The sequence below is a fragment of the Haliotis rufescens genome, unplaced genomic scaffold (genome assembly GCF_023055435.1).
Source record: "Haliotis rufescens isolate VD_foot unplaced genomic scaffold, xgHalRufe1.0.p SCAF_22, whole genome shotgun sequence".
Taxonomy (NCBI): domain Eukaryota; kingdom Metazoa; phylum Mollusca; class Gastropoda; order Lepetellida; family Haliotidae; genus Haliotis; species Haliotis rufescens.
The window spans coordinates 13,199,152-13,224,982 of record NW_025963913.1 but is presented as its reverse complement, the minus strand read 5'-3'; the positions used below and the strand labels follow the sequence as shown (position 1 = coordinate 13,224,982).

At 41.8% G+C, this 25,831-nt stretch overlaps 1 protein-coding gene across 4 annotated transcripts in view; it reads right to left on the bottom strand.

Moving 5' to 3' along the window:
* Window positions 1-11,370: 11,370 nt before the first annotated feature.
* LOC124140100 (neuroglian-like) overlaps window positions 11,371-25,831 on the bottom strand; it is a 74,303-nt gene continuing 59,842 nt past the window's right edge. For 2 of the 4 annotated variants that reach the window (XM_046507467.2, XM_046507466.2), the window contains exons 15-22: window positions 25,439-25,569; window positions 24,518-24,716; window positions 22,762-22,884; window positions 21,229-21,402; window positions 20,769-20,894; window positions 18,605-18,775; window positions 13,742-14,068; window positions 11,371-13,475 (exon numbers count right to left, since the gene is read on the bottom strand). In XM_046507467.2, the coding sequence (XP_046363423.2) occupies window positions 13,069-13,475; window positions 13,742-14,068; window positions 18,605-18,775; window positions 20,769-20,894; window positions 21,229-21,402; window positions 22,762-22,884; window positions 24,518-24,716; window positions 25,439-25,569 (1,658 nt within the window). In that variant the 3' untranslated portion in view covers window positions 11,371-13,068. The remainder of the gene's footprint in view (window positions 13,476-13,741; window positions 14,069-18,604; window positions 18,776-20,768; window positions 20,895-21,228; window positions 21,403-22,761; window positions 22,885-24,517; window positions 24,717-25,438; window positions 25,570-25,831) is intronic. The other 2 variants (XM_046507468.2, XM_046507469.2) reach the window with 2 other exon arrangements.

Genomic DNA, 25,831 nt, shown 5'->3' with positions numbered 1-25,831 from the left:
AGAGCCCTATATATGTGCACAGTTCTAAATGTCATAAAGAAAAAAATGTCTCCCCGAATCCCCCTCCCTAAAGTTATGTATGTATGCATTGCCGTTCAGTCCTTTTAGTTATGTTTACGTTTAAGGGGGGATACAGGCGCTAATTGCTAAATGCTAATATAAATACTGAAACTAACTAGACTATATACTATATCCACTACATACTAATTGCTAAATGCTAATATAGATACTGAAACTAACTAGACTATATATAGTATATACACTACATACTAATTGCTAAATGCCAATATTAATACTGAAACTAACTAGACTATATACACTACATACTAATTGCTAAATGCTAATATTAATACTGAAGCTAACTAGACTATATACTATATACACTACATACTAATTGCTAAATGCTAATATCAATACTGAAACTAACTAGACTATATACACTACATACTAATTGCTAAATGCTAATATTAATACTGAAACTAACTAGACTTTATACACTACATACTAATTGCTAAATGCTAATATTTATACTGAAACTAATTAGACTATACTGTATACACTACATACTAATTGCTAAATGCTAATATTAATTCTCTCAGTGAGCTAGCACTATAAAAGGCTATATGACGGCGGTCTGTAAAAAATCGTGCCTGGACCAGACAATCCAGTAATTGACATCATGAGGATCGATCCATGATCCACGCAATTGGGAAACGATGACATGCATCAACCAAGTCAGCGAGCCTGACCTATTCTAACCCGGATCGTAACAGATTTTTCAGTTTAAATGCAGTTGTTTGTTTCTGTCCAAATAATATATTTTCTGAGGCAAAGTGTAAGTCTAGTGAGCTAGCCCAAGGCGCCCAAACTCGCTACTGAGGAGACTGACGTGTTGTACTATAGAGGGTATCTCTCGTCAACGTCCTGTGTTCACTAATGTAATGCCAGAGTAACACGCTCCTTCAGCTCTTACACTGACAATCCTCTATGTAATGCCAGAGTAACACGCTCCTTCAGCTCTTACACTGACAATCCTCTATGTAATGCCAGAGTAACACGCTCCTTCAGCTCTTACACTGACAGTCCTCTATGTAATGCCAGAGTAACACGCTCCTTCAGCTCTTACACTGACAATCCTCTATGTAATGCCAGGGTAACACGCTCCTTCAGCTCTTACACTGACAATCCTCTATGTAATGCCAGAGTAACACGCTCCTTCAGCTCTTACACTGACAATCCTCTATGTAATGCCAGAGTAACACGCTCCTTCAGCTCTTACACTGACAATCCTCTATGTAATGCCAGAGTAACACGCTCCTTCAGCTCTTACACTGACAATCCTCTATGTAATGCCAGAGTAACATGCTCCTTCAGCTCTTACACTGACAGTCCTCTATGTAATGCCAGAGTAACACGCTCCTTCAGCTCTTACACTGACAATCCTCTATGTAATGCCAGAGTAACCAGCTCCTTCAGCTCTTACACTGACAGTCCTCTATGTAATGCCAGAGTAACACGCTCCTTCAGCTCTTACACTGACAATCCTCTATGTAATGCCAGAGTAACACGCTCCTTCAGCTCTTACACTGACAGTCCTCTATGTAATGCCAGAGTAACACGCTCCTTCAGCTCTTACACTGACAGTCCTCTATGTAATGCCAGAGTAACACGCTCCTTCAGCTCTTACACTGACAATCCTCTATGTAATGCCAGAGTAACACGCTCCTTCAGCTCTTACACTGACAATCCTCTATGTAATGCCAGAGTAACACGCTCCTTCAGCTCTTACACTGACAGTCCTCTATGTAATGCCAGAGTAACACGCTCCTTCAGCTCTTACACTGACAGTCCTCTATGTAATGCCAGAGTAACACGCTCCTTCAGCTCTTACACTGACAGTCCTCTATGTAATGCCAGAGTAACACGCTCCTTCAGCTCTTACACTGACAATCCTCTATGTAATGCCAGAGTAACACGCTCCTTCAGCTCTTACACTGACAGTCCTCTATGTAATGCCAGAGTAACACGCTCCTTCAGCTCTTACACTGACAGTCCTCTATGTAATGCCAGAGTAACACGCTCCTTCAGCTCTTACACTGACAGTCCTCTATGTAATGCCAGAGTAACACGCTCCTTCAGCTCTTTCACTGACAATCCTCTATGTAATGCCAGAGTAACACGCTCCTTCAGCTCTTACACTGACAATCCTCTATGTAATGCCAGAGTAACACGCTCCTTCAGCTCTTACACTGACAATCCTCTATGTAATGCCAGAGTAACACGCTCCTTCAGCTCTTACACTGACAGTCCTCTATGTAATGCCAGAGTAACACGCTCCTTCAGCTCTTACACTGACAATCCTCTATGTAATGCCAGAGTAACACGCTCCTTCAGCTCTTACACTGACAGTCCTCCAATGATAAGTTTTGTTCGAAACGGGGCGGTCGGGGAGCCTAGTGGTTAAAGCGTTCGCTCGTCACGCCGAAGTCCCGGGTTCGATTCCCGACATGGGTACAATGTGTGAAGCCAATTTCTGGTGTCCCCCGCCATAAAATTGCTGGAATATTGCTAAAAGCGGCGTAAAACCATACTCACTCACTCAATTTGTTCTAAACGAATGTCAGACCTGCGTTTCTTTGCTGTTTGGTAGATTAGGAATACAAAATGTGTATTGAACTCGCCAAAGGCTTGCATATCACAATGTCATTCCTTAAATATGGCGTTTACGACACACTCGGCTAACATTGTCTGTATTAATTGGAAGTTTTAAACCGCAAATATTGAAGTAAGTTAATTCTAATTGAAACTTTGAACAAAATTTGGTACCACTAAATACGTGTTTCTATGTTCGAGGAAGAGTAAGAAATCTTTGCTAGCGATAACAACCATGTTCAAGGAAAAAGCTGAAGCCACCTGAAAATTTACACATGCACAAAAGTTAAGGGCCACCCTCCATATTTGTGAGCTGTTACTTTTGGCACTTAATGATGACTATTATAACGAGATGTACGATTGTTATAAGCCGTATATGTAAACCTCATGTGATGCAAAAGTTGTCCCAAAGCAAGTTTATCTTGTGTTCCAAAAGAATATGAGCAGAAAGGAATTTTACCGAAGACCAGAAATTGAAGGATTCGAAAACATTGAAAAACTTTTTTGTCATGTAACAGTCATGATATCAGAAGACCATATCAGGTGTCACATAGATACCCTAGGGAGTGCAGAGTCTATTGCAAGACAGAAACGTCAGTAACGGGTGTATGACCCACGGACATTGACCACAGCTTCAACCCTACGCCTCATACTCATTACACGTCGTTGAATGCTTCTCTGAGGCAAACGGATCCATTCTTCATGAAGTGCGGCTTCAAGTCCAGCGAGATGTCTGATATTCCGGCCAAGAATGTCCCAGAGATGCTCAATCGGATTAAGATCCGGACTACAAGTCGGCCAAGGAAGAGTGGCAATAGCTTCTTGACGCAAAAAAGGCAAAACTGCCCGAGATCTGTATGGTCTAGTATTGTCGTCCATGTAAACAGGTCTTGTCTGAAGAGGATCGTTGTCAAAATGAGAGACTACCACTGGACGAAGAACGGCATCTTGGTATTGTTGGCCATTCAGGTTTCTACGAATTGTCATCAGCGAAAGTTTGCAACCGAAGGAAACACAACCCCATATCATGACAGACCCCCCGCCACATGCTAAGGTCTTCTGGATGTTCCTTGGTGCAAAACGAGTATTACGTTGCCTCCAAACACGTATTCGACCACCAACAGTTCGTAGCAGCATTCGACACTCGTCAGACCAATGGATCCTTCTCCAGTTGGCCAAGTTCCATCGACTACGGGCACGACACCATATCAGACGATTCCGCATGTGCCTCTCAGTCAGTTGAGGACGTTGTACTGGTCTTTTGGCGTTATAACCAGTCGCTCTGAGGCGACCCCTTACGGTCATCGTCGAGAATCTCTGAATGGTAATCCACTGCAGTCTTAAATCTGTTGAAGTGGCAAACGGATGTCGTCTGACTATCCTGAAAAGACGTCTATCCTCTCTGTTAGAGGTCTTTCTTGGCCTACCAGACCTATGTCTGTCATTGACATCATTGGTTTGACCATGTTTGACAATCAAACGAGTGGTAACACTGTGATGACGACCCATTTGTCTTGCAATGGCCCTGCATGACATGCCAGCATTTTTCACGCCTATCACTTGTCACCTTTCAGCATTCGTTAACTTTCTCCTCACCATGGCTGATTTTCAACCTCTATTGGAAGGGGAATCTCACACAGGAGCAAAATGCAACCACGTGTCTGAAACTTGAATTTCACTATTTATAGGGTAGGGAAACTGCAGCAACACGTTAAGCACGCTTTCCTTGTGGTATCTGGACAAATTTGGGTTCATGAAACTACGGAAGCCTTATTCAGTCATACATCATCATATTTCGTATTTCTGATTCCCACACGTAAAATCAAGAGACTATGAATATGGCGGCGCTTAACTTTTGTGCATGTGTATAGTTTGAGTTTACTTTAAGGCAGCAAAGCAGAAGTGTGTTCAAGGGTGATCAGGCCAGGCTTGTTCGAGGGGACAACTCAATATGGCTTTATTATATGTGCAGAGTCTTCTCCTTTAACAGTGGCAGGATCCCATCCGGTGCTCGTGGCTTTCATAAAAGTGGTGAGTGCTGACTACGGCATTTCAGGTTTTCTCTCAACATAAAGAATGCAGACACGACGCGATAAACATATTCAAATCATAGTTGAACTAAACCACTCACCGTTATGTCTTGGTAAAAAGTCTCTTGCAACGTGTGGTCGGACATAATCATGCTGCAACGTGACGTGAAGTCCCTGCATTTGCACAAGGGTAGAACATGATCTCGAACGATATCGTTCAGAGAGTGTACGCCATTCAAATTGCTATTTACAATGATGAGTTGAAAACCGAAGACGTTGAGTAACGCAAACGTCGCTAAGACGTCCTCATGGACGCCTGTAGACCAATGCACGGCTATCAGAGCTGTCTAGATGAAACTTGGACTCATATGTGTGCAGAATACTGTCCCAGTCCTGCCTTCTGAACCTCAGATGGTGCCTACACCAAGCTTGGCGTGCCTGACGGTGATGTGGAAGTAAAATCGTTAATGTGGCAGTTTGGTCTCGATTCCCTAGATGCACCATCCGAATATTATTGGCTTGTGGCAAGTCATGAGTGTTGCAAAGAGATGAAATTGTGTTTTGGTGAACATTAAAATATCTGGCAACTGAGCTTTGCGCCATTCCTCTTTGCAGCATACCCACGGCGGTATACGTTGATTTCCAACAAGCCGTGACATTGCATAAGTGTTATTTACGGATAAAAATCAAATTTGTTTTATGAGCACCTGATAGCTAAGCAATTATTGTCTGCTGTTCATATTTGGTATGAGTATCATGCTCCTAAGGAACACACAAACAACCAAATTGTGCGCCGTGCATTAACATGCACTTGCGAATTGTGAATCATGAACTTAAAGTCTCGGAGATGTCTTCAGGAATATGTATTGAAAGATGTATTATTTCTTTTCAACGCATTTTGTTGAACTCTATATGAAGCACAGTTATTTTTGCCGTTAGTATATATCCTGCTGTAGTATAATTGAGAAACATATTACCCTGCCTAAGATTGAACAAAGAATCGGCTACCACGGATATAGTTACATTGCCATTTCCCAGTTCTCTTCTTCTTCGACACTGGCAGAACTTATCCCATCTGTTGTCATAAATGGCGGATGTTGAAGGGTCTCCAAGATCGCGCCACCACTTCTGATGCAGTTTTGGAGAACCCGGAAGTTAAGCGTAGTAGTTTCTTAGCTTGAAGATGAAGGCTGTGGGGCAGCCGTAAAATATGTCCGACCTGGGCTGACGCAGATGATCGTGACGCTCCAGTGGTTTGAGTGGTCCCTTCATGAGTAGTGGACACAGCGTGGACAAACACGGACTGTTTGGACAAACTGGAGCTATGAAGATCATGATGCAATTCGTGTCCTCCGACTACTTCAAACTGTCAAACCCAGGTGTGACAACAGTTGGATCAGAAAAAAATGTATTCTGTTGGAGCTGATTTCTATCATCATCTGCTGATAGGAAGTCGTCTGTATATCTGTGAAGCCTGACCAGATGTATATGCGCAAATCTGATCGTGGCCGTGATTCGAGTGAACATCCAAGGAGCTATTGATATGCCGACTGGAAGAACATAGTTTTCATAACGTTGTCCATTTCCTGCAAAATAAAGATACTTCCGGAATCCAGGGTGAATGGCAATATGAAGATGTGCATCCCGGAGATCCAACCTGATTTACCAGTCCTAAGAGCGGTTCTTAGATTCCTTACTGATACCATCTTGAATGTTGGTGAAAGGACAAGATATTCCTTGTTGTAAATTTGTCCTTAGTCATACGCACGTCTGTCGTACTTTTCTTCGGTACTAGCAAGCCCAGAGAATAAAAGCCCTTGGTGAGGTTTAATTTCTTCAGTACCCGAATAGCTCTCTTGTCCAGTAATGTTCGTATGGCCAAGTCTGTAAGTTCAACTTGGACCCTTCCAGATCGGGCTTCGGGCAGGGATACAAATGCTGTTGGAGATGGAATTTGAACCCGCTTCTCACAACTTTGAAATCCAGTGGTCGGTCGTTATGTGCCTCTAATCTCCTGGCATACCATTATCAGTATTATGAAGAGGAGGTATGGCATGGCGCACTGCTGCCACGAATCAACTGATGTATGATCCACTCTTCATCTTTGTCTATATTCAGAATCCATATCCGTCGAACCTAGTCGTGGTGGGTACAGTCAACTTGGTGATGGGTGATTTCACCAGCTTGTAGTAATCCTCATCAATAGATGGAAGTTCTGGAACAGGAGAATCGTGTGTCTTGTACGTGCGCTTCTTAATCTGAGGCAACGTCTTATCGCCCTTTAATTTATGAGTGAGTGAGTGAGTATGGTTTTTCACCGCTTTTAGCAATATTCCAGCAACATTGCGGCGGGGGAAACCAGAAATGGGCTTCACACATTGCACCCATGTCGGGAATCGAACCCGGGTCTCCGGCGCGATGAGCGAATGCTTTAACCACTAGGCTACCCGACCAACCCCTTTAATTTATGAACGCTGTTGTTGACTCGTGTGCTCGCATTGCTAGGTAACGTCTGAATGTGATGCTTGTACGGCGAAAACGATGGTCCACCAAAAATGGCACATTCCATCATCTGGGATGCTGGCTCTTCAATAACTTTGGCTCCAACAGATAATAAATCTCTTCAATCCACTCCGTAAAGGAATAGCCTGCTTCAAATTTGTCTGCGGGTGAAGATTCAAACTAAAACATCTGTGATTCCTGATTCACAATCCGATCTGACATTGTTGTCCCCCACCCTAGTGATAGGTGGGATGGTGAGGTGAGGTGAAATTGGGTTTAACGTCGCGTCCAAGATTATTGCACTTATATAGCGACGTGCATGCACGTGTATGTGTGTGTGTGGCTGCTTGTACTAGTCCGGACTGATGCCGATTTATAGTGCTAGCTCACTGAGATACCATGCCGCAGTTTAACATGAATACCCCACTCAGACACAGTATACTGACTCCGAGCCGACCAGTCCTTGTTTTAGCCCCTTAATGCCGAGCGCCAGACAGGGTAACAACAAGTACAATCTTTTAACGTCTTTTTGAATGACGCCGCCCGGGATCGAACCCTGGACCTTCCGCTCTCCGGGCGGACGCTCTACCACAAGACCACGGAGGCGGTCTGATAGGTGGGATGGTGCAACCCGTGGTCCAGTGGAGACCAGCGGACAGTCTTATCATGTCGAACTGCAGGATCACACGACTGACAGTCTATATCATGTCGAACTGCAGGATCACACGATTGACAGTCATTATCATGTCGAACTGCGTGATCACACGATTGACAGTCTATATCATGTCGAACTGAGTGATCACACGATCGTCAGTCTATATCATGTCGAACTGCAGGATCACTCGATTGTCAGTATATATCATGCGGAACTGCAGGATCACACGATTGTCAGTATATATCATGTCGAACTTCTTGATCACACGATTGACAGTCTATATCATGTCGAATTGCAAGATCACACGATTGTCAGTCTATATCATGTCGAACTGCTGGATCACACAATTGTCAGTCTATATCATGTAGAATTGCAAGATCACACGATTGTCAGTATATATCATGTCAAACTGTGGGATCACACGATTGTCAGTATATATCATGCCGAACTGGAGGATCACACGATTGTCAGTCTATATCATGTCGAACTGCAGGATCACACGATTGTCAGTATATATCATGTAGAACTGCGGAAACACGCAGTAGTCAGTATATATCATGTCAAACTGCTGGATCACACGATTGTCAGTCTTTATCATGTCGAACTTCTTGATCACACGATTGTCAGTATATATCATGTAGAACTGCGGAAACACGCAATAGTCAGTATATATCATGTCGAACTGCAGGATCACACAATAGTCAGTCTTTATCATGTCGGACTGCAGGGTCACACGATTGTCAGTCTATATCATGCCGAACTGCAGGATCAAACTATTGTCAGTCTATATCATGTCGAACTGCGGAATCACGCAATTGTCAGTATATATCATGTCGAACTGCAGGATCAAACTATTGTCAGTCTATATCATGTCGAACTGCAGGATCACACGATTGTCAGTATATATCATGCCGAACTGCAGGATCAAACTATTGTCAGTCTATATCATGTCGAGCTGCGGAATCACGCAATTGTCAGTATATATCATTCCGAACTGCAGGATCAAACTATTGTCAGTCTATATCATGTCGAACTGCGGAATCACGCAATTGTCAGTATATATTAGCCGAACTGCAGGATGAAACTATTGTCAGTATATATCATGTCGAACTGCATGATCACACGATTGACAGTCTATATCATGTCGAACTTCAGGATTACACGATTGTCAGTCTATATCATGTCGAATTGCAGGATCACACGATTGTCAGTATATATCATGCCGAACTGCAGGATCACACGATTCTCAGTCTATATCATGTCGGACTGCGTGATCACACGATTGACAGTCTATATCATGTCGAATTTTAAGATCACAGGATTGTCAGTCTATATCATGTCGAATTTTAAGATCACACAATTGTCAGTCTATATCACGTCGAATTGCAGGATCACACGATTGTCAGTATATATCATGTCGAACTGCAGGATCACACGATTGACAGTCTATATCATGTCGAACTGCAGGATCACACGATTGTCAGTATATATCATGTCGAACTGCGGGATCACACAATTGTCAGTCTATATCATGCTGAACTGCAGGATCACACGATTGTCAGTATATATCATGTCGAACTTCTTGATCACACGATTGTCAGTATATATCATGTCAAACTGTGGGATCACACGATTGTCAGTATATATCATGCCGAACTGCAGGATCACACGATTGTCAGTCTATATCATGTCGAACTGCGGGATCACACGATTGTCAGAATATATCATGTCGAACTGCAGGATCACACGATTGTCAGTATATATCATGTCGAACTTCTTGATCACACGATTGTCAGTATATATCATGTCAAACTGTGGGATCACACGATTGTCAGTATATATCATGCTGAACTGGAGGATCACACGATTGTCAGTCTATATCATGTCGAATTGCGGGATCACACGATTGTCAGTATATATCATGTAGAACTGCGGAAACACGCAATAGTCAGTATATATCATGCCGAACTGCAGGATCACACGATTGTCAGTCTATATCGTGTCGAATTGCAGGATCACACGATTGTCAGTCTATATCATGCCGAACTGCAGGATCACACGATTGTCAGTCTATATCGTGTCGAACTGCAGGATCACACGATTGTCAGTCTATATCGTGTCGAACTGCAGGATCACACGATTGTCAGTCTATATCGTGTCTAATTGTGTTGTACATTCTGCGTGCCATAAACACCGCTAACTTCATCAGTTCCAACATTTATTTCCGTCTTCGAAATCTACAGTGTCTCGTAGTTGCAGTTTCACGTTAGGCGGATTATGTCAATAAATCCTGTTAATTAAGCCCGACGATCATGGCTGCCCTTATCATCACACTACCACCACCAAATCTGTCCACTTCCTGTGAGCAGTTTCGTGCATAACGTTCCCCGCGACGCCTGTAAACACGACGTGTACCATCCGCCGGGCGAAGCATAAAACGTGACTCGTCACTTAACCAAACTTGTCTCCATCGCAGTTGTAGTGAGTGAGTGAGTTAAAGTTTAACGTCACATCGGCAATAATGCAGCCATATCGTGACGAACCATCGCAGTTGTAGCCATACTCTGTGACCTTCATACCATTGACGTCGCAGTCGACGATGCTGGTCAGTCAAAATGACAGCTCAAAGTGTTTGTCTAGCGCGAATACCTTCAGTGCGGTTCCTCTGTCTGAGCTTATATCCTCCGCAATCCTGGTATTGCCGTAGTTGTTGAGGTGGGTGTGGTGGTTCTTTCACGTTAGTGACGTAGCCGTATGATCCGTCTGTGTTCTAGTAGTGATACGTGGTCGGCCGGATCTTGGAAGGTCCCGTGTGTCTGATAACGGTTTCACAGTCGTGTTTGGTGCTACATCGAAAAATCATGCAATCCATACAGAAATGACCAATTCAATTTTGGTTTTAACTTTGTATGGCCGTCAGCAACACTGTCAATTATCTATTATACTACTTTTGCGTGTCTTTTTGGCAGAGTATAGTTCATTGACACGAAGATATATCTTGTGTGACACCGAACGTACTGAGCCTTCTGAATGATAGGTGTATGTTCTGATACACTTAAATTGGCAATTTTAACATTTCACCTTTCCATTCTTTAACCAGCGATAAACAACTGCAGGATGTAATAGCCCATTACTGGTCTTTTGTGGTTTTACCTGTACAGCTCATCTCTGTGGATGTTTGTGGTCAGTGCCCGGTACCCCATAGAGAGGTCACAAGGGGGCACCATGGCTACCGAGTTGGGTTGGATGCATGGTGGCCAAGAAAGGTTGGCTGTTATCTGCCATGTAAACACCTCGTCCTGGATAGATTCTCAAACTATCAACCACTGGTTTGCCTGATCCAAGGATTATTTCGCTGACCGCCACTTAGAATGATTATTCACTCACAGAATAGCCAGGCAACAATGTCGATTGGGCAAATATTCCAAGCAACCAATAAACACGTATATTAACTATCACTCACCAGTGGAGTTTAGTATATCTTCTTCACCACAGAGAACCCAAAGGTAATCATTCAAGCGAACACGTACATGAACGGAGAGCGCGTTTATTTACAGCATGAACATGGCAGTGGTGTACAATATAAATAAACAGGGCTGAGGAATTAAGATGTGATGTATACGTGTGTAACACTAATGACAAACACCGAACTATCAGACAAAGGTTGGTCGGCTCGTTCGTGTTCTCGTGACCAATTTAGAGTGAGTGAGTGAGTATGATTTTCCCGCAATATCAGACCAGAAATGGGCTTCATTGTACCCATGTAGGGAATCGAATCCGGATCTTCGGCTTGAGGCCAATTTAGAAATTTGATATTAATGACGAATGTCAGAATACACCGTATGTACAATCTGGGGGACCTACCAACTCTCGTTCCTTCAGGGCAAGACAATAATAATTAACTAGTAATGGCTCTTGAAGGGTAGATTCTCATCCTATCGGGTACCCAGTCATTGCTTGGTTGACAAGGAGACACGCGGTGTTTTACAATCAGTTCCAGGAAGGATAGGAACACCAGAAACGTGCATGAGTCGACATTTAAATAATTGTTTAAGAAAAAAAGGAAAGATAGCACATCTAAAAAACCCATCTAAAATGAGTTGGATGATACTGTAGCCAGCACACAGTTGTATGGTAAATAGACATATGAGTGGTCGTTATGCGACCCGTGCGGCACGGGATGAGAGCATGAGCTTGACGCCGGCAGGGGTTTAGTCGCATCTAGGGATGAAAACGTTTTATGATATATTGTCGGGTATGCACAGATCGAAGACGGGTAGATGCCCCGTGGACCAAGCCTGCTGACAGGGAATGTACTTACATACAAGTCACAGACATCACAAGGGGCGGCAGCTGCACTAGAGTATACAAAAGCATAGACATTAAACTTTCCCTAAATGATAAGAGATCATTAAAGGTTCATAGCATATTTACACTGCTTTCAAACTCGGACACGTTCAATGTGCATATCAATAAATAAGAGACCACTTGTTCAGAGTACAAGAACAACCCACCTGTATGTTGAACAGTTGCAAACACACGACTGTGACGATTCTAGTTGCAATCATGATCAACAATCATACGTGTCTACATACATCTGTGACATCTGATTCAATCTAAAAAGAATTAAAGTTGATAATGATATACTCAACTGGATATATCGAACGCGTTCGTAATATACGCAATTTGCTATGTTTATCACATTAAAATTCATATAGTTTCAACCCATGTTTGGCTTTTCGGATTTATCGGAGTTAACATGACTGCAGTGCTAGCTCCTGATACCGTGGTGCATATATTCGTTGTACAAAGATAGGATGCTTTATAATAAGCTTCGCAGATGCAGAGATGTCAAAAACACGCATGGTATAGGAAAGCTTCGTATATATGTGATCTTGCAGTGGGGGTCAAAACCCACAGATGAAATAATAATGGAAACATAATTGCACGATCCGTTATGTCAGGAATTACGCTTGTGAACACAGTGGAGAGTGCATAGGGTGCTCTGCCACCAGATGTTACAGACGTAGACCTTCAGTGTCCAAGTAGAAGTCAGTATTGCCACGATACAACGTCGGCACTGGTAACGCTGTTTTCCATGATTCTGTCATAGCAGCAGGTTTCTTCACACGCATCTAATAATTCATGGATGACAAATGTTGCTGCCAAGTTGACCTCATACCTCTCAAGCTATTATAAAAACTGTCCTAGATTGCCGAGGATGCTTCATCAGCTTGAGACAAACAGAGTCAGCGATCGGAAGACGAGACATAAGACACACACGATAATATTCCATTGAATTCTACTCGCGTCATTGCCCGAAACTGCACAAGATTTCTCCTCCTTCGCGTCCTTTTTCAAGGTCACCTGAAAGAACTGACCCTTGCTGGGGTTGTTCCTCTGGACGACACACTTGTACATCCCCGCATCCCCCACCCTTGGCTTCAGGATGATGAGACGAGCGTCGGTCAGCCGATGGTGGTCAACCATGATGATGTTGTCTGATGACCGCAGCACGGAGACGTCGTCCTTGTACCATTTCACGCGGGACCGGTACCCCTTCATTCTACATATGAGATCCAAGGGTGCCTCGTTCTTAACCACGGTGTAGATTATATCCCCACTTTCTGAAACACCTGAAAAGACAAGAATAATGTAACACTGTTGGTTAGGGACACACACACACACGCACACACACACACACACACACACACACACACACACACACACACACACACACACACACACACACACACACACACACACACACACACACACACACATTTTATGTAACATACTCCGGACCCCCAATAGTTTTGGCGCCCTAACCCCCAGCCCGCTTTCGCTGTGTCATTTTGCATAACCTTAAGCCCACCTTCTGATGTTTTACCATGCACCTCACCTGTTACGTCAGGTAAGACGATCCCCGGCTCTGTTGAATCTTTGCTTCCGATATCGATGTCCACCACCTTCGTAGTTGACACAGATGACGTAGAAGGCGACCCTGTTTCACTTGCATACATCATTGTAGTCGTGTATTCTTTGTCTGTTGTTTCAGCTCTTTCTGTAGACAGCCCTTGCATAGGCGTCGTAGAATGCATGGGCGTCTTCGGATGTGTTGATTCTGTGACGAAGACGATGTTGCGGGTAACAGTGTCTTGGGTGGCCATATCTTCATCATCACCTGTTCCGTTTCCTGAACCGTAGTCTGTTTCATGGTCATATTCATCTGAGGGGGGAAGGGTGGCAGGTTTAGAAGTAACAACGAATGTGCGCGCTGCTATATGTAGATTATTATACGAGCGTGTGTTTTATGCTGATTTTATGGAACGAGTATCAGAACTCTTGTATTTCCCGAGCCAGCGCGAGGGTAATACTTGAATTCTAACGCGAGGTTCGTAAAATCAATATGGTACACGTTAGTGTAATCATTTCTTGTTTACCCATTATTTTTTAATCCTTTTGAGCTGCCCGTTAGAAAAAAATGTACTGATCACCACCGCTTTCCTAGAGCACCATAATTTGTCGAATGACCTCAACAATCGTCAGCTATGACGTCATTTCGATCTTACGTCACAATAACATTCAAATGACGTCAACAAGGCCATCCGGATGACGGAAATAATACACACTAGAAGTGATATATTCACTTGTGCACATACAATTTTTATGCATTTGGTTATTTCTAACCCTGTGAGTTGTTAAATCATTTATTACCTACGAGGACAAACATATCGGGGTTCATAAACATTATATGTGCCCTAGGGTTATATCACGTCACGAGACAACAGTGAATTGTTTCCGTTATCAGGACGGTATTGTTGACGTCATTCGAATCTTATTGAGACGTGAGGTCGGAATGACGTCACACTAGAAACGACATCATAGCTGAAGATTGTTGACGTCATTCAACAAATTGTGGTTCCGCTGCTGTTGCTACTTGCTGTCCTTATAAAACACTAAAATTAGTCTCTGTATGTAGACATCGTCTAATAAATAGAACACTATATTCGTCTTCATGTCATACTATGTTTACGGCACTATATTTCCGCTCTCGCTCGGGGATTACCGGAATTAGCAAGTAAAGCTTTAATTCCTATAAAACAGCTTAGTTATAAACTTCGAAATATCGCCCCCAAAGTGTTGTTTAAAATGTTCGACTCTCAGATTAAACCTATTATTTTATATGGTTCAGAGATCTGGGGGGTTCATAAATGGTTGTTTCTCGAGCGTTTCCAAGCAAAGTTTTGTAAATTTGTTTTGGGTATCGGTTCCAAATCTACAAATGTTGCAGTGCTCGGAGAGTGTGGTCGATACGGTATTTATATTGATTCTTACACAAGATGTTTAAGATACTGGTTTAAGCTTCTTAATATGTCTCAAGAGAGATTTCCAAAACGGGTTTACGATATGTTATTAGGTTTGATGCCGTTGGTAGGAATACATGGGTTTCGGCTATTAAGAATATGTTATATTCTCATGGCTTCGGACATGTGTGGGAATTTCAAGGTGCTGGTGATCCTGAATATTTTATAAGTGAGTTTATACTGAGGGTTAAGGACTGTCATGCACAAACATGGTATTCTGAATTGTCTGGATGCTCGAAATTAGAACTGTATTCATTATTTAAGACATCATTATCACTTGAACCGTATCTATTAAATGTATTATCAAAAGAAAAGCGACGTATGCTTACCCTTTTACGTATTGGAGAACTGGGAATTATGCATAACACAGGAAGGAGGGATGGCATCGATAAGACACTCCGGTTTTGTCCATTGTGCAAGTCAAGGGCAGTTGAAAATGAAATTCATTTCATTCTTGTTTGCCCCATTTATGAAGATATTCGCTCAAAATATTTCCCATATTTAGACTTCATTACTGGTAATAATCGTAAAGACACACTGGTTAGAATGTTAAACTCTTCTGATGTAAACCGCCTTGAGAACTTAGCCAATTATGTTAAAAATGCTATCTGTCTTCGTTCTTCTTACCTGTAAATATTATTTCATGCAGCACTTGATGTGAAACTAATTTGTATATATCTGTACGTGGGCCTGAGGCCTTATTACCGAATAAACTGATTGATTGAAACCGGAATTTAGACATTCGTGTCGTAAACATAGTATGACATGAACACTCATATAATACCCTGTATATATTACCCTCATAACGACACGGCTATATATGGTATTATTTCCTGTGGTTCTCGGCTCGGAACTATAATATACAGTTACTACCAATAAAGGGCAGCGTTCAACTTCATTGCAGTATTAATGTGTGCATGTTGTTTGACGCAGCACTAAGCAATATCCCAGCTATATCACGGCCATCTGTAAATATTCGAGTCTGGACCAGACAATCCAGTGATTGACATCATGAGCATCGATCTACACAATTGGGAAACGATGACATGCATCAACCAAGTCAGAGAGCCTGACCACTTGATCCCGTTAGACAAGCATAATCGCCTCTTACGTCAAGCATAGGTTGCTAAAGACCTATTCTAACCCGAATCTTCACGGGTCTATGCTATAAATGATTCATGTTTATTGTGGTTTCTCGGTATCAGTCTTGAATGTTAGGAGAGCAAGAATCTAAGGTTCACCACTGGCTGGCTAGTGTTGTTATGTGCAGAAAGATCTTGGAGTGACTGGACAGTCCATCCCTCACAAGTCTTCCGAACTCAATAGTTGAGATTCTAGGACAGAGTTAAAATACTGGGACATAGTTGAGATATTGGACATAACTGAGATATTGGACATAGTTGAGATATTGGTCATAGTCGAGATATTGGACATGGTTGAGATATTGGTCATAGTTGAGATATTGGATATATATGAGATATTGGACATAGATGAGATATTGGTCGTAGTTGGGATATTGGACAAAGTCGAGATATTGGACATAGTTGAGATATTGGATATAGTTGAGATGTTTGACATAGTTTAGATGTTGGACATAGTTGAGCTATTGGACATGGTTGAGATATTAAACATAGTTAAGATATTGGACATGGTTGAGAAATTGTACATAGTTGAGATATTGGACATAGTTGAGATATTGTACATAGTTGACATACTAGGACAGAGTTAGGATACTGGGACATAGTTGAGATATTGGTCATAGTTTAGATATTGTATTTAGTTAAGATATTGGACATAGTTGACCAATATCTCAACTATGTCCCAGTATCTCAACTATGTCCAATATCTCAACTATGTCCCAGTATCTCAACTATGTACAATATCTCAACCATGTCCAATATCTCATAGTTGAGATATTGGTCATAGTCGAGATATTGGACATAGTTGAGATATTGGATATATATGAGATATTGGACATAGATGAGATATTGGTCGTAGTTGAGATATTGTACATAGTTGAGATATTCGACATAGATGAGCTAGTAAACACAGTTGAGATATTGGACATAGTTGAGATATTGGACATAGTCGAGATACTGGACATAGTTGAGATATTGTTCATAGTTGAGATATTGGACATAGTTGAAATATTGGACACAGTTGAGATATTGGACATAGTTGAGATATTGGTCATAGTCGAGATACTGGACATAGTTGAGATATTGTTCATAGCTGAGATATTGGACATAGTTGAGATACTGGTCATAGTTGAGATATTTTATATAGTTAAGGTATTGGACATAGTTGAGATATTGGACATGGTTGAGATATTGTACATAGTTGAGATATTGGACACAGTTGAAATATTGGACATAGTTGAGATACTGGACATAGTTGAGATACTAGGACAGAGTTAAGATACTGGGACATATTTGAGATATTGGACATAGTTGAGATATTGGACACAGTTGAGATAATGGTCATAGTCGAGATACTGGACATAGTTGAGATATTGTTTATAGTTGAGATATTGGACGTAGTTGAGATACTGGTCAAAGTTGAGATATTTGACATAGTTGAGATGTTGGACATAGTTGAGAGAGTGGACATAGTTGAGATATTGGATATAGTTGAGATATTGGACATAGTTGAGATATTGGACATAGTTGAGATATTGGTCATAGTTGAGATATTGGACATAGTTGAGATGTTGGACATAGTTGAGAGATTGGTCATAGTTAAGATATTTGACATAGTCGAGATATTCGACATGGATGAGCTAGAAACATAGTTGAGATATTGGACATGGCTGAGATATTGGACATGATTGAGATATTTGGCATAGTTGAGATATGGACATAGTTGAGATATTGCTAATGATCACATAATAATGACTACGCATAAAAAACATATACAGGAATAGGGGTGAACAACACCATGCACAGATCATGCACAAATGATTGCATGCCAATTTAATTCAAGAATAGTGTCAAATGGCCTTCTCACAACATTGTCATAAACTATGTCATTTGGAGTTGTAGCTGAGACCCCTGTATTGGAGAAGTGTTTAGTAAGCAGAACAAGGAGTGGAAGGAATAGTGATGGTGAAGAAGTAGTGAAGGTCATATTACTAATGGTGGTAGCACCAATAGTGGTGGCAGTAGTTGCAGTGGTGTAAGTAGTAGTGGCAGTAGTAGTGGCAGTGGCAGTAGTAGTAGTAGTAGTAGTAGTAGTAGTAGTAGTAGTAGTAGTAGCAGTAGCAGTAGGAGTAGTAGTAGTAGTAGTCGTGGTCGTAGTGATAGTAGTAGCTGTAGCAGTAGTAGGTGAAGTATTTGCAACGGTGTTAATAGTAGTGATGGTAGTGGTGGCAGCATGAGTGAGGAGACCATCTGACGTACCCTCACGTTCTCTCTCGGCCGTGTTGAACAGCTCTGTGTCACTGACAGCCCGCTGCCCACTGTCCAGTGCCACGACCCGCGCCTGGTAGGTGGACTGAGGATGAAGACCATACACGCTTTGGGAGAACCGGTTGCCCTCTACCTTCGCCCCGCGTGTCCAGGCATTGGTCCCTGGTGATGCACGGGTATATCACATGTATTGCACGACCACACAACCATGATGTTAGTACCAATCACATAGACATTCATGTTTCCGTTAATTGAATTGCCCAAACTTAAAACTTGCATGTATTGCCTTCTCAAAATCCTACACAAGTCTGTACCATGTATGTATCACCTTCCCAACAGTTTGTACCATGTATGTATCACCTACTCAACAGTTTGTACTATGTATGCATCACCTGTACTACAGTGTGTACCATATATGTATCACCTACCCAGCAGTTTGTACCATGCTTGTATCACCTGCCCAACAGTTTGAACCATGAATGTATCACCTACCCAACAGTTTGTTCAATGCATGTATAACCTACCCAACAGTTTGTAACGTGTATGTATCACCTACCCAACTGTTTGTACCATGAATGTATCACCTACCCAACAGTTTGTATCATGTATGTTTAACCTACACTACAGTTTGTACCATGTATTTATCACCTACACTACAGTTTGTACCATGTATGTATCACCTACACTGGAGTTTCTACCATGTATGTATCACCTACCCAACAGTTTGTATCATGTATGTATCACCTACTCAAGAGTTTGCGCCATGTATGTATAACCTACCCAAAAGTTTCTACCATGTATGTATCACCCACCCAACAGTTTGTACCATGTATGTATCTACTACCCAACAGTTTGTACCATGTATTTATCACCTACACTACAGTTTGTACCATGTATGTATCACCTACACTACAGTTTGTACCATGTATGTATCACCTACCCAACAGTTTGTATCATGTATGTATCACCTACTCAAGAGTTTGCGGCATGTATGTATAACCTACCCAACAGTTTCTACCATGTATGTATCACCTACCCAAAAGTTTCTACCATGTATGTATCACCCACCCAACAGTTTGTACCATGTATGTATCTACTACCCAACAGTTTGTATCATGTATGTTTAACCTACACTACAGTTTGTACCATGTATTTATCACCTACACTACAGTTTGTACCATGTATGTATCACTTACACTACAGTTTGTACCATGTATGTATCTACTACCCAACAGTTTGTATCATGTATGTTTAACCTACACTACAGTTTGTACCATGTATTTATCACCTACACTACAGTTTGTACCATGTATGTATCACCTACACTACAGTTTCTACCATGAATGTATCACCTACCCAACAGTTTGTATCATGTATGTTTAACCTACACTACAGTTTGTACCATGTATTTATCACCTACACTACAGTTTGTACCATGTATGTATCACCTACACTACAGTTTCTACCATGTATGTATCACCTACCCAACAGTTTGTATCATGTATGTTTAACCTACACTACAGTTTGTACCATGTATTTATCACCTACACTACAGTTTGTACCATGTATGTATCACCTACACTACAGTTTCTACCATGTATGTATCACCTACCCAACAGTTTGTATCATGTATGTATCACCTACTCAAGAGTTTGCGCCATGTATGTATAACCTACCCAAAAGTTTCTACCATGTATGTATCACCCACCCAACAGTTTGTACCATGTATGTATCTACTACCCAACAGTTTGTATCATGTATGTTTAACCTACACTACAGTTTGTACCATGTATGTATCACCCACCCAACAGTTTGTACCATGTATGTATCTACTACCCAACAGTTTGTATCATGTATGTTTAACCTACACTACAATTTGTACCATGTATTTATCACCTACACTACAGTTTGTACCATGTATGTATCACCTACACTACAGTTTGTACCATGTATGTATCACCTACCCAACAGTTTGTACCATGTATGTATCACCCACCCAACAGTTTGTACCATGTTTGCATCAACTACCCAACAATTTGTATCATGTATGTATCGCCTACCCAACAGTTTGTATCATGTATGTATCACCTACCCAACAATTTGTACCATGTATGTATCACCTACCCAACAGTTTGTACCATTATGTATAACCTACCCAACAGTTTGTGTTGTAGGAGGTAATAAGCGGCGGCTCTTGTGTTAGAGCTGTTCTTGAGAGCCCATGTAATTTCAACAGCTCTGTCTGTTGGCTCCATATCCAAAATCTGTGGCTTTGTTATAGCTGAAATCCATGTATTATAACAACTGAAACGTGTTTATAGATACATTACACGCACAACAGAAGTCTACACTATGAGACAGACACCATCCAACATCCGGTATTTCTTAACCAACAGACGGCGCTGTCACAACGAGGCTGTTCAATATACTAATTTTCTACTTAGTACACGTTTTATGTACTCCACCATACGATAAATACAACAAATCAAAATGTGAAGGAAAATAATTAAATATCACAGGACACACACATAACTGAGGATGAAACACTGCATGTGAACTGTCACTGAACGTTGTACGTGCCAACTTAAGACATTGGACAGAACACCACACTTTACCCGTGTTCTTCTTGGCTGTTTTCGCATCCATGTAGATTGGGTCACCAGGACCCTTCATCGTCAGTGCCCAGACATACACGCGGTACTCCGTGTTGGGCTGGAGATCCTTGATGAAGGAGCGTCGCCGCGTGGTCTCCGGCAGGACCATCATATCTCCTGTGTGAGTACTGTTCACTGTGGCAAACACAACACTGTCATTGCATGGCCACTAATTCTTATAAATGTCTGTAAATGAGATCTGTGATTAAGCAAAGGACAAGGTACTTAAGGGACGTTTTCACAAACAGGATCTGCATAATTCAAGCAGAGACCATAAAGTGGATACTATTTCACGGTCTCTGATTCAAGGAATGAGAAAAACCTTTAAAATCGTTATGAATGTTATCAAATGTCTTTATATAAAAAAGAATCAGACTTGGTTCATTTCAACACTTGCATTTTTGGACTTATAACAACTTTCAATGTATCGATCGGTAAGGATAAAACATTATCGAAAAGAATGACTTTAAAGTTTTTTCAAGAAACGCTTTACTAATATGATAATATGAACAAGCCATTGTCCCTTTTCACTACTTTTAGCCAAACGTACGTATTTTTGTATGTCAGGACTCCCAACTTACACATGGAAATAAGAAAACATCTTCCCGAGGTAAGGGAGTTAACTGACTATAAAAGTCAACTTTCCACCCTTGTCGAACTAGGCTGCAATTTTGTGGCTCGATCGAAGCGAGACCAGTGGCGATTACGAGTTATGTCCCTTCTATGTCCCTCCTATTGACCAATCAGATTCGACCTCTCATATCACTTGCATTTGATTCAAACAAAATGGTGGCGCCCAGTCAAGACAATCTGATCGATAATCAAGATCTTTATTGTCAGAAAATGGGTCTTACCTTGCAAAGTACATCAAATTACTTGAGAACCTTGATTAAAAACATGAAAAGATCATGAAAATATCTGTCTATCTCATTAAAATCAGATCTTAGTTTTGTTGAGCGATAGCGAGAACTAAGATTTGATTTCATTGAGATTGTGCAAATCCTGCATTCGACCGAAATCTTTACGGAAGTCCCTATGTTGTTCATGAATTGAATGTCGTTTCGTTACGCAATTTTAATTGCACTATGCATAGACTCGTTAGTCCAGCCAATATATAACTCCATAATTGCAGACTAGTGGAAGGGTGGAAACTTGACTTTAACAGTCAGATAATTCCCTTGCTCCGGGAAGATGATAATAAAAGAGCTATTTGAAAATATTTGATAATCGTCATACCAAAGTTTTCCATCAATATTACATTTGACATTTCTAGATGTTCATTATCCTTCTCCGTCCTTTATTAAGTTATATTTGATAGAGAGAAAAAGGTCCATGTATATTTCAAAAGTATCAATATGGGTGTTCCGTTAAGTCCATGATAAGTCGTACATAAATGCATATCCATATAAGATTTAGAAAAAAACATTCTGAGAGTGGTGAACGTCAACGACACAAGACAATCACCGGGAACTTTATGTCAGTGTAAGCACTTACTTAGTCTGTAGCCGACTTTGTAGCCAGTCAGAATCCCATTGGTGTTCTCCGGCCGCCCCCAGTCTACCAGGAAATGGATGGCCCCACGGTGCAGTACGTTGATGTACTGTGGGGGGTCCGGCACTGTCAACGGGGAACAGGAGTCGGTCAGATGAACCTTCTTAGTTTAAATACACCCGGTGTCCCACACGTCTCTTTCCTATCTATCTGTGTAGCCGACTACCATGTATACTCAACAACAAAAGTTCCCGTGACACCAAAATTTTAGTGTATTTTTCAAACAAGTAAAGTTTGTTTTTCAATATTGTAGTACATGTATGGAATGAAGTCACAAAAACGCAACTGCTACAGAAAAGCATGCATTCCATGCAAAAATTGACTTTTATGCAAGCCCCATGCATTTCACTACCCAAGAATGGGTATAAAAACATGTGCGTTAACGGGATTCCATAAGCATTGTTTAGCATCGTGCTGACAACAACCACTCAGAAAAACAACAAAATTACGCAATTATTCAACATTACGAGATGCCACGCCTGTCCCAAAATGAGCGTCTGCGAGCCATTGGTATGCTTGAAGCAGGATCGAGTCAACGTGGTGTTGCAAGACAATTTAACATCCACGGAAACATTTAGTGTTTATGGCAACGTTGGCAACAGACGAATGCAGTCAGAGACCATCCTCGGAGTGGCAGCTACGCGTAGGCAATAATCGACAAGAGTGAGTGAGTGAGTGATTACAGCAAGACAGAGGACCCGTTTGATAGTGGTAGAGGGAAATCTCAATGGACAGCGCTACCGCGACGAGATCATCGGCCCTGTTCTACCGTTTTTGCGTCGTCATTACCCAGGCATTACCTTTCAACATGACAACGCCCGGCCTCATATTGCTGGACTTGTTCAGGATTCGCTTCGACAAAACAACGTGAATATCATCCCCTTGCCGGCTCGCTCCCCTGATATCTAACCAATCGAGCACATGTGGGATGAGATGGATCGGCGCCTTCGACGTCATGATCAACCACGTGTTCCACAGACACTCGAGGAACTTCGAAACATGCTCCAGCAGATATAGACAGATATCCCACAGGACTTTGTGCGACGCCTGGTCCATTCCATGAGACGAAGATGTGTTGCTAGCATCGCACAAGAGGTGGACACACGCGCTATTGATTTGTAAATTGACATTTTGGCATGTTCATGTTGTTTTTTTATGAAATCACGCATTTTCTGAAGTCAGTATGGCAAATTTAACCATTTGAACACTTACAGAAGTCTTTTATCTGTTGCAAACCGAAATTGTTTCAGATTTGGTAAAAAAACATAACTTTGCATTAAATCTTATTCAATGTCACAGGAACTTATGTTGTTCAGTATATATTTTCACAAACATGAAAGCCTTAGAACAATATAGAAAGCTGATGTCACTAATGCGATTCCTGTGTTCAAAATCTGTGTTTTGTGTTTAACGCTGCACTCGGCAATATCCCAGCTTATGACGGCGGTCTGTAAACAATCAAGTGTCGACTAGACAATCCAGGGATACGATGACATGCATCAACCAAGTCAGCAAGCCTGACCACCCGATCCCGTTAGTTGCCTCTTACGGCAGGATTGAGTTGCTGAAGACCTATTCTAACCTGGATCTTCACGGGTCGACGTCACTATAAGTGGCGTGTGACAATGAATGATGATGGCAGGTAAATTAAACATGACGGTTTCATCTTGATGAAGATGAATATATTGTTCTAACATACCTCCTTCTGGAGTGCTGAAGTTCACGACGTTACTGCCGATGCTTTTGAAATGTGTGTTGACGACCGTGACGTCAGCCTGAAGATCGGAGTACATCGGCAAATTCCGGACTACTGTTTGAGTTCCAGATATTTCCGTGGATTCGAGTGGAATAAGCGTTTCAAACACGTTGTCAGGGTCCCCTGATTTCCAGTATCGGATCTGCAGGAGAGCCATGAAGATAATGTACGGAACCAGTTTAACCTCGAACTAGTTAACAGTCAACATGTCAGGGAAGCAAAAATGTAATGTTATGTAATGCTGAGTATATTTAACTGGTTCTATGGTGTCAAGTTGCAATACAATTTACCATGGTTTATCAAATGAAAACTATTGTTTGTGTGTTTGTTTGTTGTTTAACGCCACCCTCAGGAACATTCCAGCTGTATGTCGGCGGTCTGTAAATAATCGAGTCTTGACCACCATGAGCATTGATCCACGCAATGGGATCGATGACATGGATCAACCAAGTCAGCGAGTCTGACGACCCGATCCCGTTAGTCGCCTTTTACGACAAGCATAGTCGCCTCTTTCCGTCCATGGTCAGGTATGGGTTGCTGAAGAACTATTCTTGCGAAAAAGTGAAAAAGATCACATATAAAACGCTTTTCAATTTTTTGGTGAATAGGTAAACTTATTTAATAAACCCCACCATAACCTTGCCTTGTACGTATGTCATGGTAAGTCCTTTAGAAATAGGGATTCTTAACATAGGAGTAGTTCAGTAAATATTATGTACTTTGACAAAAGATGCCATCTACAGGCGAGCTCACCCACTCGTTTCCGCACCTCATATCACCCCCACCCCACCCCCACCAACCTTCCCCCACCCCACCCCCACCCCACCCCAACCCCACCCCCACCAACCTTCCCCCAAGCAATACCATGTATCCGCGCAGCATCCCTCGAATCAATTCTGGGTCGTCTTCAACCCCTACCCACGAGAGTTCGGCTTGTCCTTCACCCAGACGGGAAAAGTCGCTCAGGGTCAAATTTTCAGGAAAGACCAATGGAACTGAAACAAGATTGAAGCAACTCAGAGTCAACATTTTTTTAAGTGTAGGACGTGATCCACGTTTTCCCTGACGATTCTCAAGTACATGATGTACATGCGTTATGTTTGTTTGTTGTTTAACGCTACACTCAACAATATCCCAGCTATATCAGGGCTATCTGTAAACAACATCGTGAGCGACTAACGGGATCGGGTGGTCAGGCTCGATGACTTGGTTGATGCGTGTTCCGCGCAAATAGGATACGATGACATGCAACAACCA